This window comes from Chironomus tepperi, unplaced genomic scaffold (genome assembly GCF_022539635.2).
Source record: "Chironomus tepperi strain 1889 unplaced genomic scaffold, CSIRO-AGI_Ctep_v1 contig_445, whole genome shotgun sequence".
NCBI classification, from domain to species: domain Eukaryota; kingdom Metazoa; phylum Arthropoda; class Insecta; order Diptera; family Chironomidae; genus Chironomus; species Chironomus tepperi.
Genome location: NW_027226567.1, coordinates 5,726,469 through 5,742,633, shown reverse-complemented (window position 1 = coordinate 5,742,633; position 16,165 = coordinate 5,726,469). Strand labels below are relative to the sequence as shown.

The 16,165-nt window shown below is 31.1% G+C and overlaps 2 protein-coding genes across 3 annotated transcripts; one reads left to right on the top strand and one right to left on the bottom strand.

Annotated features, from left to right (window-relative positions):
* Positions 1 to 7,249: 7,249 nt before the first annotated feature.
* On the bottom strand, positions 7,250 to 13,281 carry LOC139098301 (carbohydrate sulfotransferase 4). Its single transcript, XM_070650439.1, has 4 exons — positions 12,075 to 13,281; positions 10,970 to 11,061; positions 10,819 to 10,906; positions 7,250 to 8,725 (listed from the first exon to the last, which is right to left on the bottom strand). Exons 1-4 carry the CDS (start codon positions 12,827 to 12,829, stop codon positions 8,401 to 8,403), a joined length of 1,260 nt encoding a protein of 419 aa, XP_070506540.1. The 5' UTR covers positions 12,830 to 13,281; the 3' UTR covers positions 7,250 to 8,400.
* Positions 13,282 to 13,896: 615 nt separating this feature from the next.
* Positions 13,897 to 15,454, top strand: COX4 (Cytochrome c oxidase subunit 4). 2 transcript variants are annotated; one of them, XM_070650171.1, is made up of 4 exons: positions 13,897 to 13,953; positions 14,428 to 14,698; positions 14,854 to 15,046; positions 15,110 to 15,454. In XM_070650171.1, the coding sequence occupies exons 2-4, from the start codon at positions 14,468 to 14,470 to the stop codon at positions 15,244 to 15,246; spliced, it is 561 nt and encodes a 186-aa protein (XP_070506272.1). In that variant the 5' UTR covers positions 13,897 to 13,953; positions 14,428 to 14,467; the 3' UTR covers positions 15,247 to 15,454. The 2 variants fall into 2 exon arrangements, with proteins under 2 accessions (XP_070506272.1, XP_070506271.1); XM_070650170.1 differs by having other exon boundaries at positions 13,916 to 14,016.
* The last annotated feature ends 711 nt before the right edge of the window (positions 15,455 to 16,165 follow it).

Sequence of the window (16,165 nt, the reverse complement as noted above, 5' to 3'; positions counted from 1 at the left end):
AGTCTTAATGCATTATTGTGAGGCTGAGAATCTCTCATAGTGAAAGTATAAAAAAGCTTATAAAAAATTCTCACAATTTTCATCATTATTATAAAATAATTTTATTTTTTTTTATCGTGGACAATTCTTTTCTCATTTCCACATCAAAATTAGCGTCAAAAATTACAAATGTTTACGTATTATTCGTCCATAATCATCTTCATCAACAGTCATGTCTTGCTTGCAAAAAATTTCATAATTTTTTTCTATTTTAAAAGCAGTGGTGGGCAACCTGTGTGTCGCGATAATTTCTTGAAAATGCCATGAGCCGTATATCATGTACGGTTTCCGTCTAGGCTTATCACTAACGCTAACAAGCAAAAAGCATGCTTTCATAGTACAGAAAGATGACAACCTCGATTGACACAAGATTTTGGCGGCAGCAACGTGGCGGCCACGTGGTGAACACGTGGCATGCGAGTGGCAATTTTTACAGCAAACTACATGAAAATTGTCACTTGGATGGTCTATGACAGCCACTTGGATGCCCTTTGACCACCACTTGGTCATCATTAATAATTAGTTCCGATCGGGTACGCTACCTAAAAGCTGTCTCTTTCAATGTTAGGGCAAGTTGGAAACCCGCGAATTATAACAGGTTGCCCACCGCTGCCTTAAACTTTCATATTCAAAATAATCTCAATTTATATTAATGTGATCGTGAGTACGGCGTTTTATGCAGCACAGCATAACAATTGTAAACATTCTCACATAGCAAAAAATTCATTTTTTTTTTTCAATTGTCCGACTTTTTTCTATCTTTGGGCACACTTGAAATGAAATAAAAGAAAACTGACACAAAAGTGTCTTTCCCGAGCAACATAAATGTGGAAGGCTTTGTCATGGAGCTTTTTAGGCTATGCTAAATCTCTTTTATAGCATCAAATGGAAGTTGGCAGCCATATGGACCGTTTGGCCTCCGTTTGTGTTGCTCGGGTTTTACTCTTGCACTAAATTTTGCTTATGACATGCTTGTTAAATTATTTAAAAAGGAGAACCATAAAGAATTTGTTTTTTTCGGCACTGACTAGATTGGATGTGCTCTATTTGCGACATTTTTTTAATTAAAACATTCCAAAAAAACAACTTTATAAAGTTATTTCAGATATGATCTACAGCTACGTCCCTAGTTTTTCGACAATTTTGTGCGGGCTTTTCTTTATCAGCAAATTTGTATTTTATAGACTGAATTATTGTGTAATAAGCTCTGAATTTTTTTTATTTTTTTAATTGTAAAAACAATTATTATTTTACTCATAGCGTACAGCTATTTGCATGCTTATCATGTCTATTCCAAAAAATTATTGAGTTTTTTGATGTTTGCTCCACTTTTTTTTATTTTGTTGCTTTAATGAAGCACGATGATAATAAATTAAATAATTGACTGAATGAATAATAAATGACGGTTTTGTAACGAATTTTTGCAGGTTTAAATTTAAATTTGAGCAAATTTTTAAGGAAATTTCTAGGCAGTTTCGTAACGAACTTTCTCAGTTTAAATTTGAACTTAGGCGAATTCAGTCACTTTTGGAGCAAATTCAGTCCTTTTAAAAATGATAATTCATAGTTTTAGGCCCTTTGATTCAAAAGTTTCACAGCTTCATAACGAATTTTCACAATTTCAATTTAAATTGCGGCGAATTCAGTCACTTTTGAGGCAAATTCAATAATTATTTAAGAAAATTCATAGCCATAACCCCTCAGCTCAAAAACTGCAATAAAAACTCAAAATTCCACCGTTAGCACTTTAATTACCAACTTTATCACTTAAATAACAAACTCGAGAATTTAATCTACAGCCGTAAATTACTTTGTAGCGACAATATATGGTAATATTATCAATTTATGGCTTGATTACACTGTCAGGCTGCGATTTTTATGATATTTTATTAATGAGTTTCTTTAGAATTTTTATCATCCAGAAAACCTGATGCAACTACAAATCTACTCAGTGCCACAAAAGAAGCTTGCATGTATAGCTTACAGAAAATCGTTAATTAAAAGCATCTCGTTAGCTGCATTATGCTTTAGCTCTTAGTTCTCATAACATTTTTTGCTGATGGGCATCAAATAAAAAGAATCAAACAATTTTTTTTGCATTTCCTATTGTTTATTATCATGTGCAATATTAGAGCATTACATGATAAATTTTGTTTTGCCGGCAAGTCAATGTAAATTTTAATTATATTGCATTTCCCTTCATTGTTTTCCACATTGTAATTAATTCGGATGCTTTCAATTATTATGATATTACACATAATACACGCAACATTTTTTTTCTTATAAAAACAACAGAGACCTTTATGTTCAGAATTAATGTATGTTTGTGTTTCGATACATAATTTTGTTGATTTATGTGATTATTAAGATGCCAGACTAGATGGATTGATTGATGTTGATTGAGATTGGTTAACGTATTTTATGAATTCGAAATTTAACGTATTTTTGAAATTTGAATTTTTACGTATTTTTTTAATTTAAATTTCAACAATTTTTTGAAACTTGAACTTCAAAGATTTTTAAAATTTGAACTTCGAAAATTTTTGAAATTTGAACTTCAACAATTTTTGAAATTTGAACTTCAAAGTTTTTTGAAATTTTGAACTTCAACGACTTTCAAATTTTTGAATTTCTGTCTATTTTAGTATAAAAATTTAAATGCAATTTAACCGTTAAATTCTTCATTTCTGTGCTTCATTAAAACCATTTAATCCAAATAGTCTGGACATTATTGCATTTTATTTTGAGTAGAATTGTGTGTGGGTGTGTTCCTAAACATGTGTAAGTCTGTGTGATATGTTCCTAAAAATTCTACCAACAATTATTAAAAATATGTATTCATTTAGCATTATGCTGTATAATTAGTTATTATTGCTGTTTTTTTTTCTCATTCATTCATTCTCACATCAAAAATTACGATACAGTACACGTTCGGTTGTTTCGTTTTGGGAAGTCCCTCGCTCTTATGAATTATTGATGTTTTTAGAGCACAATTGATCAATAAATTTTCATATTTCTTTTTTTGTTTTATTTTTTTTTTCTCATTTTCTTTAATTTAATGATTATATGTTTGTACACATTATATCATGCAACTACCAAAAATAATGTCAATAGCAGTTCAATCACGATAATATATCTAAAATGGAGTCAACAAATAAATGGCATTTGTTTGTCCTTTAGCATGAATGTATAAAAATGTTATTAACGTTTCGTTCCCTAATGTGATCCACATAATAATTGTGGACATTGTCGGTGGAATGCGATGACCGTTGCGCATTTTTTGCTTGTTATAAATTCATTATGAGTTTTCAAATTATCAACTTGACAAATTCAGTTTAAAAACAATGTTTAGCGGTTTTAGTGAAAATTATAGTCTAGACACAATTTTAACGGTCTAAATTCAAAAGTTAAGTCTAGACACAATTTTAAGCTGTCAATTTTAACGGCTTTAATTCAAAATTCTACCCTGGACACTATTTTTGCAGTCAAGATTTAAAGATTTTAATGTAGACACTTCTTAACCGTGAAATTTTAGCCTGGACACAATTTTTGACTGTTAAAATTTATAGCCTTAGAGTCCAGACACAAAGAGTTTAGCAAGTTCGAAAATATCAGTGCAGACATAATTTAAGCGGGCAAATTTTAGCCAAGACACTGTTATTAGTAATCTAAATTTAAAGTTTCAGTCTAGACTAAGTCTGGACACATTTTTAACAAATAAAATTTAAATTTGCAGCTGCGAGTCAATTATGAAAACTAAAATTAAGCAGTTTATCTGTTTAAATACATTTTAGCAATCATGTAATTGCAGTAGAAACTGTATAATTTCAAATTTTTATCCAAGTTGTGAACCAAAATTTCAAAATCATCAATCAAAAACCGTTAAAATTGTTTAAAATATTCATTACTCATTACGAAATTTTAATTGAAAATCCAGAAACGAGTCATAAAAAAAGCCAGTTATAATTTACTCAGCAGATGTAAATATTGCATCAATCAAGTCATGAAAAAATGATTTACTCAAAATGAGTGTACAGTTCTAGCGAAAAATGCACAATGAGAAATAATTGTTTAATTTTTTTTTTTTTTTTTTTTTAAATTTCAGCCATCGATTCCATTAGGAGAGACTTATTTTTCATTTTTATTGAAATATATCTATAAATTCTTCATAAATTACGTCGATTATTATCATTAGTCCGATTATACACTTGTAGATGAACTGAGGCTAATTTTTTATAACATTTCGAATGACATTTTCATGTTTTTAATATTCAATTCTTATTTTTATATCCGACAAGTCACATCTTTTTTGTTATTCATCATGTATATCTATTGTTTAATATGTTCCAAAGCCGGTCTCAAAATATATGTTTTTTTTTTTTGTTTTATTGTTATAAAAACTTGTCATTATTATAAAACACACATTAAATTATTAACATGCCAACAGTATCCAAAATACTTTTCACCCCAAAGCTCATTCCCTAATTGGCAGTCCAAATTTTTCCTCTATTTTAGCTCTTTTTCCATTCTGAATGTTTATATTAGCTTAATTCAGGGGGTCGTTCATGAATGATGTGATTGTGGAAAGAGTTTTTGATCTCGAGTGAGAGATTTAGCTGAACCATGGCGGAACCTTAAAAGTTACTTGGCGGAACCTTAAAAGCTCCTTAGCGGAACCTTAAAAGCTCCTTAGCGGAACCTTAAAAGCTCCATGGCGGAACCTTAAAGGCTCAGTGGCGGAACCTTTAAAGCTCCTTGGCGGAACCATAAAAGCTCCTTGGCGGAACCTTAAAAGCTCCATGGCGGAACCTTAAAAGCTCCTTGGCGGAACCTTTAAAGCACCTTGGCGGAACCTCAAAAGCTCCGTGACGGAATCTTAAAAGCTTTATGACGGAACCTTAAAAGCTTCATGACGGAACCTTAAAAGTTCCGTATCGTAACCTTTAAAGCTTCATGACGGAACCTTAAAAGCTCCATGACGGAACCTTAAAAGCTCCATGGCAGAACCTGTCAAAAAAGTCAATTTTCCACGTTACGTAATAAGCGAACGACCCCCAAACGACATAGTTGGAATAGAAATTATGAAAATGATATTTGCTATGCGGTCACACGCAATACTTGAAAATAGAGGGAAACAAAAAATCTAAGCTTCAATATTTAATGACGAAATAGATGTAAAGTAGAAAAAAAAAATTAATGTAATATGATGATTCTGTTATTTGAATTATGGACATGTGATAGCATTTAGCATATTCAAATGACTTTCATTATTGAAAAGCAAAAGTTAATGTCAGGGATTGAAGATTAATTTTTATTTTGGGGTATATCGATTGAATGAAGGCGTATAACTTCCGTTGTTGACATGAAGCCTTGCAAAAAAAAAATAAAATTTTCATTAATTTTTTATGTCTACGCGAAGCAACAATGTGAGGATGATTTGTGGTAATGTCAACAATTTAGTGAGGAATTTTTCAACAAATTCTTAAGGAATTACGTCTTATGCTGTTGGAATGAGTGGAAACTTTTGGTATTAAGAAGTTTTTTTGGGTAAATAATTGATAAAAGTTGGAAATTGCTTCAAAATTCAAAAGATTCGAGGACGTCTGAAGAATTCATGGAAGGAGGTTGTTGACAAAAAGAATATTACATTTGGTATTGGAAATTGGCAAGCGGAAGTCAACGATAAGGCCAGTTTCAGACGGGATCTGAGGGAGTTCATGAATCACAATTGATCTGTACGGACAGTAAAGTAGGTAGATAAGTAGTTCGAAATTGGTGGAAGATGCAGAAGTGCCTTGATAACTCACCTAGCAAGGTATGGGACACAAAAGTTGGTGTTGAATTAAAACTCCCGGGTTCGAATCCCATCATCATTCCATCACCGACCAAAAGAATTTTCAGAAGTTTTAGGCTTCATTTTCGGCTTCTTAAGTGTATCAATTTAATGACAGGCACTAAGAACTAGGCAGCATAATGATTAAGAGTTCCTGTAAATCTCGATTTTCCGTCTATTTTTGGCAGCCATATTGACATCAAACGGAGGCGGCTTCCAAAACCTTTAGGGAAGTATTCTTCGATTATGCCGCTTAGGGTACTAATTGTTTAAATTGCAAAATGTTCCCGTACGGGATGTGTACGCCCATCAAATCCCTGACGACAACAAAACATATCAAATTAATGAATAAGGTTCTGCAAACTCATTTTCATATTCATTTCCCATAACTATATTAACACATTAATGTTAATCATATTGAATGTCAAGAAGAGCTTCCCTGTACCAAGACAAATATTAACTTAATATCATTTTCATAATAAAAATGCTCAGATGTTCATATTTTTGAGTAGAAAAAGAGAGAGAAATTGAAAATACACAAAAAATACAGCAAGAGAAGATGTGATGAGATTGAAACATTGTTGTCTAAAGAAGAAGAAGACATTGTAAGTACACGAGGCTATTTTAAAATTTTAATGGATAGATGAAATAATGTAATTAACATAATGCATAATGAGATTTTTCCATCTCTTACGGTTGTTTTTCATTCATTTCTTGAAATAAATAATATAAAAAGAATTAATCACTTCACCCAGTTTTCATTTATTGCCTCATCATTTTTTTTTTTTACTTTTCCATTCTACATTATTAGACTTCTCGCCAAATATAAATACAGCACAGATTTATCATCGTCTTTTATTGTGCCGCTTACTGTTGTGATACAATTGAATAGAAAACTCGACTTGGATCTCACTTTTTTATTTCGAGGCTAAATGCTTGAATCATTCGATTTTAATTAATTTGTTTTGCTAAAAATTCCGTTATGAAATTTTTATGAATTTGATTGATTCAAAGTCAATTATGAATTTTAGTTTTAAATGCAAAATTGAGCTATTTAATAAGAAATTTCGCTTAATTATCCAGAAATTACATTTCAATTTATTAGAAATTCATTAAATTACAGATCTAAATGCATGATAACTTAATTAAAACTTTCTACCCAAAAACAAAAAAAAATTAAATTTTAGCAAAGACACAAACCGAAAAATTCAAATTTTTAGCACAACAAAATCGTTGATCCAGATCCACAAGTCAGAAGAAAACATAAAAATTTATGAGTTCAATCACAGATTGCTTTTGTTGTATTTCACTTTCTCTTTTTCTTCTTCTACATCATTCAACTTCTCACTGTACATCTCTTCTTAGTATTTTCACTGCTTAGGTCATTCGTACGAGTTTCCTTTATTACTTTTGGTGAAAGGTTATGTTGCTAGATTTTTTTTATACATTTACACTTTTTTATATTCGACATTTAGCACCGATATTTTTTTCATAATAATTATTATTTTCCTCTTCATATTCTAATTTTGATTCTTGTTCTCAATGGAAAAATAATTGAGATTCATGAATTAACTAATTTCTCCTTTTTTTACGTTATCGTCATAAGAACTCGCGTGTATTTCGCGAAATATCCTTTGGAATATGAGAAATTCTATGTTTTTTGAATGAAAAAAATTAAAGATAATCCTCGTGCTATTGATTAAGGAGATTGAGCGCATTTTTTTATTTGGCAATCAGTAATTAATAAATTATTGGATACAAAGCTATGCAAAGATTCAATGCCTAGAATTTTTGAGTACTGAAAAATTTGGATTTGTAACGGGATTTTGAAATTTGAACCGTTTGAACTAAAGTTGAATGTTTTTTGAAGTTTAAATTTGAATGTTTTTTGAGGTTCAAATTTGAATGTTTTTTTGAACTTCAAACTTTGAACTTCTTTCTAAAAGTTCAAATATTTTACGTTTTTGCGAGATTTTTGAGTTTTAAAATTTAAACGTCGTTTGAGAATTGAAATTTTTAACTGGTTTACAGCAATTTAAATCCGGTTCAGCATTCAATGAATTTTCAAAATTCAAATTTCAACGATTTCTCAAAATTCAAATTTTTACCGAATTTTTCAGCAATCAATTCAACTTTAAAGCCATTCTGCCATCTAAAGTGTATCACCAAGCTACCTCAAACTTCTCAAAAAATGCGCCTAAATTATTCCTCTGCGGTCTGTTGGAACTCAAGATGTACAACATTCATTTGAATGTGATTTCAATTTTTTGTCCGCAAAATTTGGAATTCAAATTTTCGGCAATTTCTATTTTTTTCTTTTTCTTAACAATATTCACTATTAATTTGACTATTAAATACTGCTTAGGTTTGAGGAATTAATTTTTTTTTTCTGCAAATTTTTTGTCATACTTGGTATAATAAATCAACAGACCACAGAAACTAATAGAAAGCCATCAACACATAAAAAAAAACTTTTTTTTCGTAAACATTTTAAAAAAAGAACTTAAAATTTAGTTTTAAATTATTCATTAATTGAACTCAGGAAATGGTAAAAGTGGATTAAAATTCTTCAATAGTTCACTAGCATTGGAAGCTTCTTTATAACCCCACAATTTCATTGCTTGCTTACAACTCTCTTGAATATATTGAATTTCATTGTACGGTAATTCTTTCGTCCAGTGAAATGGCGCTGATTTTGAGTCACGAAACGTTGAACTCACACCACCAACATTCTGTTTCGTGTGTGTATCGAGAAATTCTGCAACACGATCATCAAATGCAAGTCCATAAAATTGAAGAATTTCCTGCGTCATATCGTATGGTGATAATGACAAATCTTCATACCTCACAGCTCTGCATCGATGTTTTTTTTTTTTTGATATACGATAGAGTTAATGAACGTGCGTTTATTATCATCATTATTTATTGCGATGCGAATGTTGTTTAAGCATGTACAGAAAGAGAATATAGAGAAAAATGCAAAAATATTATTATTTATCTATCCGCGGTGAGTTTAATTTATTTTAGAGGTTCCATTTGCGTAAATTTACAAGATTTTTTGTTGTAATTTGCGAATTATTGATGTGACCAGCCTCTATACTCAATTATTTAAGAGATTTTCATTATTTTAAAGATTCCCGAGCAGTGCAACGTGTTCGCTACGTCGCCGCTACATCAGTAAGACGTGAGGTGGCTCAGACCGCACCGTGACATCTGATTTCGATTCTTTTTAACTTCACTGTAACACCACATTGTGTTGCTCGGGATTTTAAATGTATATTTGCAGTAGTTACCCATATTCCCATGTGCCATACTTTAGCCACTCTTAAATGACTTGAAAACATCAGTCACAGTGGCGTCAGAGCTTTCCCTGTCAGGGAATATACACATATATAATTCTAGTTTAAACCACGATATTCACTGCATGCAATTAATCTTGTACAGAAGGTCATATTTTCAACCTTTTTGTTGTGAATTATATTAACCGGTATAAAATGGAACGAATGATGTTGGCATTATAGTCATGTCTGGATGTCTTAGTTGACGACAACGGCGTAATGCAGCTGTTTGTGGTTTTCAACTATATGTAAGAGAATCTAACAGTGCGAGAATGAGAACTCTGTGACCGAGTAGTTGGACAACAGAACAGGCAATTCCGGAATATTCTATTTAGTAAGGATATGGGTTCGATTCCCTCTAGTCACCCATTTTTGAGTTATTACACAAGGGATATCGTCAATATGGCAAGGTTTTGCAAAACGCTCACGACATTTTATTGATATTGCCCGGAAGCCAACAATAGAACCATCCATTAATTAATGTGTGCCCAAGATCATGACACAATTGATGCACTGATCAGTATTGGATTAAGAAACAGGTCAAGACGATTTGAGCGATTTGACGAGATAGACAGTCATTTTTAGACCTAATCTAAGAAAAGAAGCTGTCATGGTTTGAAATCGATCAGTTCAACCAGGAAGTAAGGAAGTAATCCAGTAAAGCAAGAACTGTAATGGAAGGAACCGAATTTACCGAATTCCATTCAAGAATCTAGTTCAAATCGCTTTCCGAAACTCAAATTATTCAAAATTATCATTCCATTCCATAAATTCCTCAATTATAGGCCCAAATTCCCCCTTTGCACAAAAATTATAACTGCATCAGCATTTGCACCCACAAAAATGCCTTCACACCTTCCTATTTCGCACAAAACATTCCAATATAATAATGCACATTATGCAGTTTATAATATCAATGTCACTCCAGATATATACCGATCAGAATATTCTTCAAAATAATGTGCTTGACACAATTATCGATTGCCGATGCAAAAAAAAAATATATCGAGCGCTATACATGAGTTATTTATTCTTTCCACTTAGCACTTAAGTGCTATTAAAAAAAACTCGATTATACTTGATTTTTTTATTGTAATACTGCTTTTTTTTGAAGAGGCATAGGTAGGAAGTTGTGAGGAAGAAGAAACATTCACGTAATCGTGTGCAGATAACGATTTTGAATTATTGATAAACATTATCAATGTTATTGTTTGATTGAATTGCAAGAGTCGTGGGGAATGCACTATTTTGGTTCTCGCTTGTATGTTAGTTAGGTACTAGAAGCTTAACATGATGATATTATCTGGGATTTTCCAATTTTTTGGCTCAAAAGTTCATTGACTTATGACGTCAATCATTAAGTCGGTAGATGATCAATTGATGGAAGATTTAGTGATAATTAAGGTATTTTTTAGGTTAGGACGTATTTAGCACTAGAACTAAGTCATTCTAAACACCCAAGATTGATGTTGGACACAATTTATTCACATCATCCAAAATCGATTCCGCAAAACAAATCACACTCAAAACTTCACAAATGGAACCTCTAATCACAGATGAAGCTACTTATCAATAAAACTGTAAATATTTACACAACATTGAACTTACTTAAAAGTCATTGGATATTTTTTAGACAGCTTCTCAGCTGCTTTGTAGTCAGAGACCAAATCTTTACATACAGTATTAGGATTATCACCTGTATAGTGGGAAGAAATGTTAAATAATTGTCATTTTTGGAATTAGAAGTGATCAGACTTACAGTCAGCATTTCCAGGACACCATACTCGATGCTTTCGAGATTGTAAAAATCCTCGTGGATCACGGATCAATAACAAAATTCGCACATTTAGGCTAGATGTTCATGGTTATTGTTGTTGCGGTTTGTCGGTGTTTTCCATTTTCGAATGGTAGCAAAACAAAAAAATAAGGGAAAGAAGCACACAAAAAAAAATATAATATTTATTGCATAATTCTTTCGCACAAAAATCAATAGTCAGAATTTTTTTAAAAACACTAAGGCATAAAGCATAGGAAAATTGTTTTACATAGCTTCCAACTGAAACTTATGTGGCATGTACGGTGTAATATTCTTCAGAGTTGGCGTGATTCGTCTGATCATTGATTTTTTTTTCATGTTATTGTTGTGAATTTATAAGCTTTTCGCACATGAACTTGTTTACTTTTGGATTATTGACATTATGTCTATAAAGCTGTTGGATTGTAGAAGCTTATTGAAGCTCCTAAGTGCTTCTAAGTTTTGGGAATTAATGAACTAAATTGAGAAACAACTTTGAATACTTAAATTGCATAATTTCGTACTTTTTGTCTATTTTAACAGCACTGGATCTTATCATTATATATCTTCGAGTTATGAATTACTGAAAGATCAATAGTATAATCTTCAAAGATATGATTTAAGCCATAATTTTGTTAAAAGTTCAATTTTAAGTGTTTGTAAACAGAGATTTTCAATTTCGGATGTTAGTAAACAAACAATTTGATTTTAAGCTATTTCTGGACTTAGATCATGAAGAATCAGTAATCACCAGCCTTAACAAGAAAGCATGATGTCAATCTCAAACACTATTGACTAATCTACAACGGATAAGCAGTAAAAAATCACTAAGAACATAGCTTAACCTTGTTTACATGACGATAAACAGCATAAAACTTTAATTGCAAAAGTTCGACAATAAAATAATAGTCAAAACACATTGCCGAATTAGCCAACTCTGAATATATTCAGAATATATGTATTACACATTACATAGACGAGAAAAAAAAGACAAAAACACATAAATATTTTTATGTGAAATGTAGTACATAAGACTATGACTTCGTGTTCCCTTCTCATGTTATATTACCTTGTATCCTCTAGCAAACGTGCAGCGATTTTTAATCTCAGTCTCACAACTTTCATGCTTTGCAATGGGAACAGCTTGCAAAAAGGCTCAAGGAACTTGGGTTGATAGCAAAAGTTTGGAAACAAATGACACTGATTCCATAAACGTGTATTGTGTGAGAATAAATAGTTGTGTGATTGTCCAAACTCAAGATATTCTTGCATATTTGTGTAATCACATCTAAGTAATTTTTTTAAGCTCTTAATTGCTTTGCTATCGTTAGGCGGACCACGTATCTGAACAATATCATACGTCAATAAAGGCTCATAATGATAATAGTTGCCAGGCAGTGCATTTAAGACGTCACCTAAGAATGTCGATCCACTCCTCCATGTACTAATTATGACACTTCTCATTGGTGCTCCACCTGTCTCCGGTGTTAAATCACGTAAATTTTTAGCATCTACACCAAATCTACCATTTGGATATTCATAATATTGCATTTCATCAGCAAGCTGCTGTCTTTGAAAGTTGAGTACATCCTCAATTGTTACCGACAAATTTTGCGTAACTTGTTGTTGTTGTTGTGATTCTGATGAATAATAATAGTTGTTCCTAAGCTTATTGTGTCTAAATGAGTTAATGTTCTCTTTTTTGGTGTATTCATCATAATAATTTGAATTTTTGGTTGCAAAAAATATTAGTAAAAAACAACTCAGTGTGATGGTGACAATTCCAATAAGATTAATCTTGTTTCTTGACATTATATTAATCATACTAAACTTATTTGTTTAATTAATATCATTAAATATCTATTATTTTAAACTAATTTCACGGATTTTATATTTTATGCAGCACTAAAAACATAAAAATTATTTAATTATTGCTTTTTAAATTCTTCTTCTGGTGATATTTTTTCTTGAAACCATTTGACTTTCTTTTCTTCTTCGTTTCTCATCTAGACATTAAAAAATTGATTTCACAATTCCTAATTCCATCATTATTCTTTAACAATTTATCATTTACATTCTCTTTTTTAATTCATTTCCTTTTTTTGCACAATTTTTTTTGTTAATTTATTTGATAAATAAATGCACTTTTTTTGATATCTAATAATATCATATTTATAGCAATTGTTATCACTCTGCCATCGCTTTTAACTCGACGAATTTCCAAAATATACTAAACTTTAATTTTTAATTTTCTTTATTTCATGTTTATGTTACATTTTTCACAAGGGCTACTCAGTAGAGATTCTGAATTACCGCGTTTTTGTATGACTGCTCAACTCAAACTCAAACTCAAACTCAAAACAGCTGTTTACACGATTAACACCGGTTTTTAACAATTTACAATAATTAATTTAAAATTGATAAAACTAGACTACTGCCACTTGAAAAAGCAACCGCTTTAACGAAAAATTTCAAACAAAAATAATTTTTTTCTCGCAATTTAGGAAGTTTAAAATTTTTATGACAGTTAAAATTCAAAAGCGACGCTTTTGAAGTGAGATTACAGTAGTCTGTAATTAAATTAAATCAATTAAATAATCAAATAATTCTGAACATTTCCAACAGCATGACTTCAAAATAACGAAATATTTTTGAATTTTAAGAGGATCGAAGAAAGCAATTTGAATTTCAAAAGTCGGTTATGATGAATTTACATTTTTCAATTTTTCTATCTTAATTACTAGGTTTCTAATTAACTTTGAATATTTCTATGATTATTGTTACATCCTGGTTGTGTATAGTCCACAAATAACATTAAAAAGTGCAAATAAACAGCAAATTGATCAAGTAAACAAAAGTGTCGATCAGACATTCCCCTTTCGTTAAGATTCTTCTTATTTTGCAAGGCTCAGGGTATTGTCGACTTTTCACATTCGACATTCGAAAAGGTAATTTTTGCGATCAGCCTTAAATTTTTTAAATTGAATTTTGTGCTTTAAGTAATTGGCATTGTAAGTTATAAAGTGATTAAATAGGATAATTATAGTATGAACTAAAGTGACAATACAAAAATAGGCTAAAGTATCAAGTATTAGTTGGTTAAAAATTGATAAGAAAATTTTTCGGGTAGAAAAATATTGATTTTGACATTCAAGAAAGTTTCACAATAGCGTAATCAAAATTTTCATGAAAAATCAGTATTAAGCCTACAAAAATGTAGCATAAATTGATTGAAAATTAATTAGTATGTAATTATGCAATAATCCATGAACTGTTCATGTGATAAAAGAATTTTATGAGAAAAAATTTATTACATAATGCATCATATAAAGGCACAAAAATCCATAGAACCTCAAAACTCACGTAACTCAAAAGTGATAAAAAATATTAATACATCCAAAAAAATTTCTTTTTCATTTTAGATCATTAATTAGGCTGTTAAGGGATTAAAATCATTCAAAGATGGCAAGTCGAATGCTAGCAGCAAAGTTTCTCCAACCTACCTCTGCTCCAGCTATGCTCCTACGCGCAGCTAGCACTGGTGCAATGAACCCTCATCTCGCTGAGAAATTAGAGAAGGTCGGCAATCGTGATATCGTTGGTTTCGGATGGAACGGTGAGCCAGTCTACTACGACAGACCAGATTTCCCAATGCCAGCTGTCCGCTTCAAGGAAAACACTCCAGACGTTCTCGTAAGTTTGCCTTTTTTTGTTTACATAATTTTTTCGTCGGCTTTAGAATGTTTACAGTTGATGACTGATTTATCTACGTAACTGGATCTGCATTTACGACATCCATTCCAATTATTCCTTAATTAATTAATAATTTTGCATAATTTTATTTGCAGGCTCTCCGCACAAAGGAGAAAGAAGACTGGAAGAAGCTTTCAGTCCAAGAAAAGAAAGCCCTCTATCGTGCATCATTCTGTCAAACATTCGCTGAGATGAAATATCCAACAGGCGAATGGAAAATGCACGTCGGAAACACATTGATTGTAGTTGGTTTGGCCATCTTCGTCTCATTATGGATGGCAACATTCAGTAAGTCCAAATTGGAATATTCCTAGCTGAATTAATGCTAATAATTTAATTACTTAATTACAGTCTATGACGCAGAACCAGAGACATTCGATGAAGCCCATCGCAAGGCTCAACTTAAACGTATGCTTACCTTAGAAGTCAATCCAATCCATGGTGTTTCCTCACAATGGGACTACGAAAATAAGAAATGGAAGAAGTAAATAATTAACTGTCAGGCATTAAAGGCGACGATAGCGTCCGACTTTTCCTAAATCTTAAAAATAGAAGTTATTATTTTTTGTGAAATGTTCTTGTGGAAAAAAAATAATCAGGAACAGAATGTAAAATTAAACGAGAAAAAAAAAAAGTAAAATCAGAACACAAAATCGTTGAATAAAGCAAAAAATCCAATGGTAAATAAATTATAAAGTAGTGGTTTTTAACAGCTTAATTGCTTTAGATCTCAAAAGGATGTGAAAACTAGAAAAACAAAATTTGACCGTTATTTTTTCAAACAAATTTTTTTGAATTTTCAGCTTTTGTTAAATTTTTCAAATATTTTTTGACAGTTATTTTTCAAATATATTTTTACCGTTAATTTTGGAAACTCGATTTTGTCATCAACAACGAATGACCTAATCTATTAAAGCTATAATAACAGATAATAAGTAAACGACCACTACGTGTGCCTCTCTATATCAATTTGTACAACCGATCGATTTCCTGATTAATTTAATTTTATCAAAAAAATTCTCATAGTATTGACACAAAAAAATTATTCTACGCACGTGTCAGATATTTTTCTAAAAATATAATCATTGATGACGCACAAAAGAGGATCTAATTTAGTCTATGAGCAAATTATTGCATGGGTTAAATCCCTTTCGTAATCCCATGTCGACCTTTTAGTCCATTGCTGCATGCTGAATGGTGTCTTTGTGGTTTTTACAGGCAATTAGGATTTTTACCAAATCATATAATTAAATTTAATTATTTAAATTATCTTGGATCTAATTTAATTAGCTGTGCTGCATGTTAGTTCACCATGAAATGCGATAAGAGATTATGCAGCAACAAAGCTTTCATTAATCACTTTCATAGTTGACAAGCTTTGTGAGATTCTTGATGGAATATTTTTCT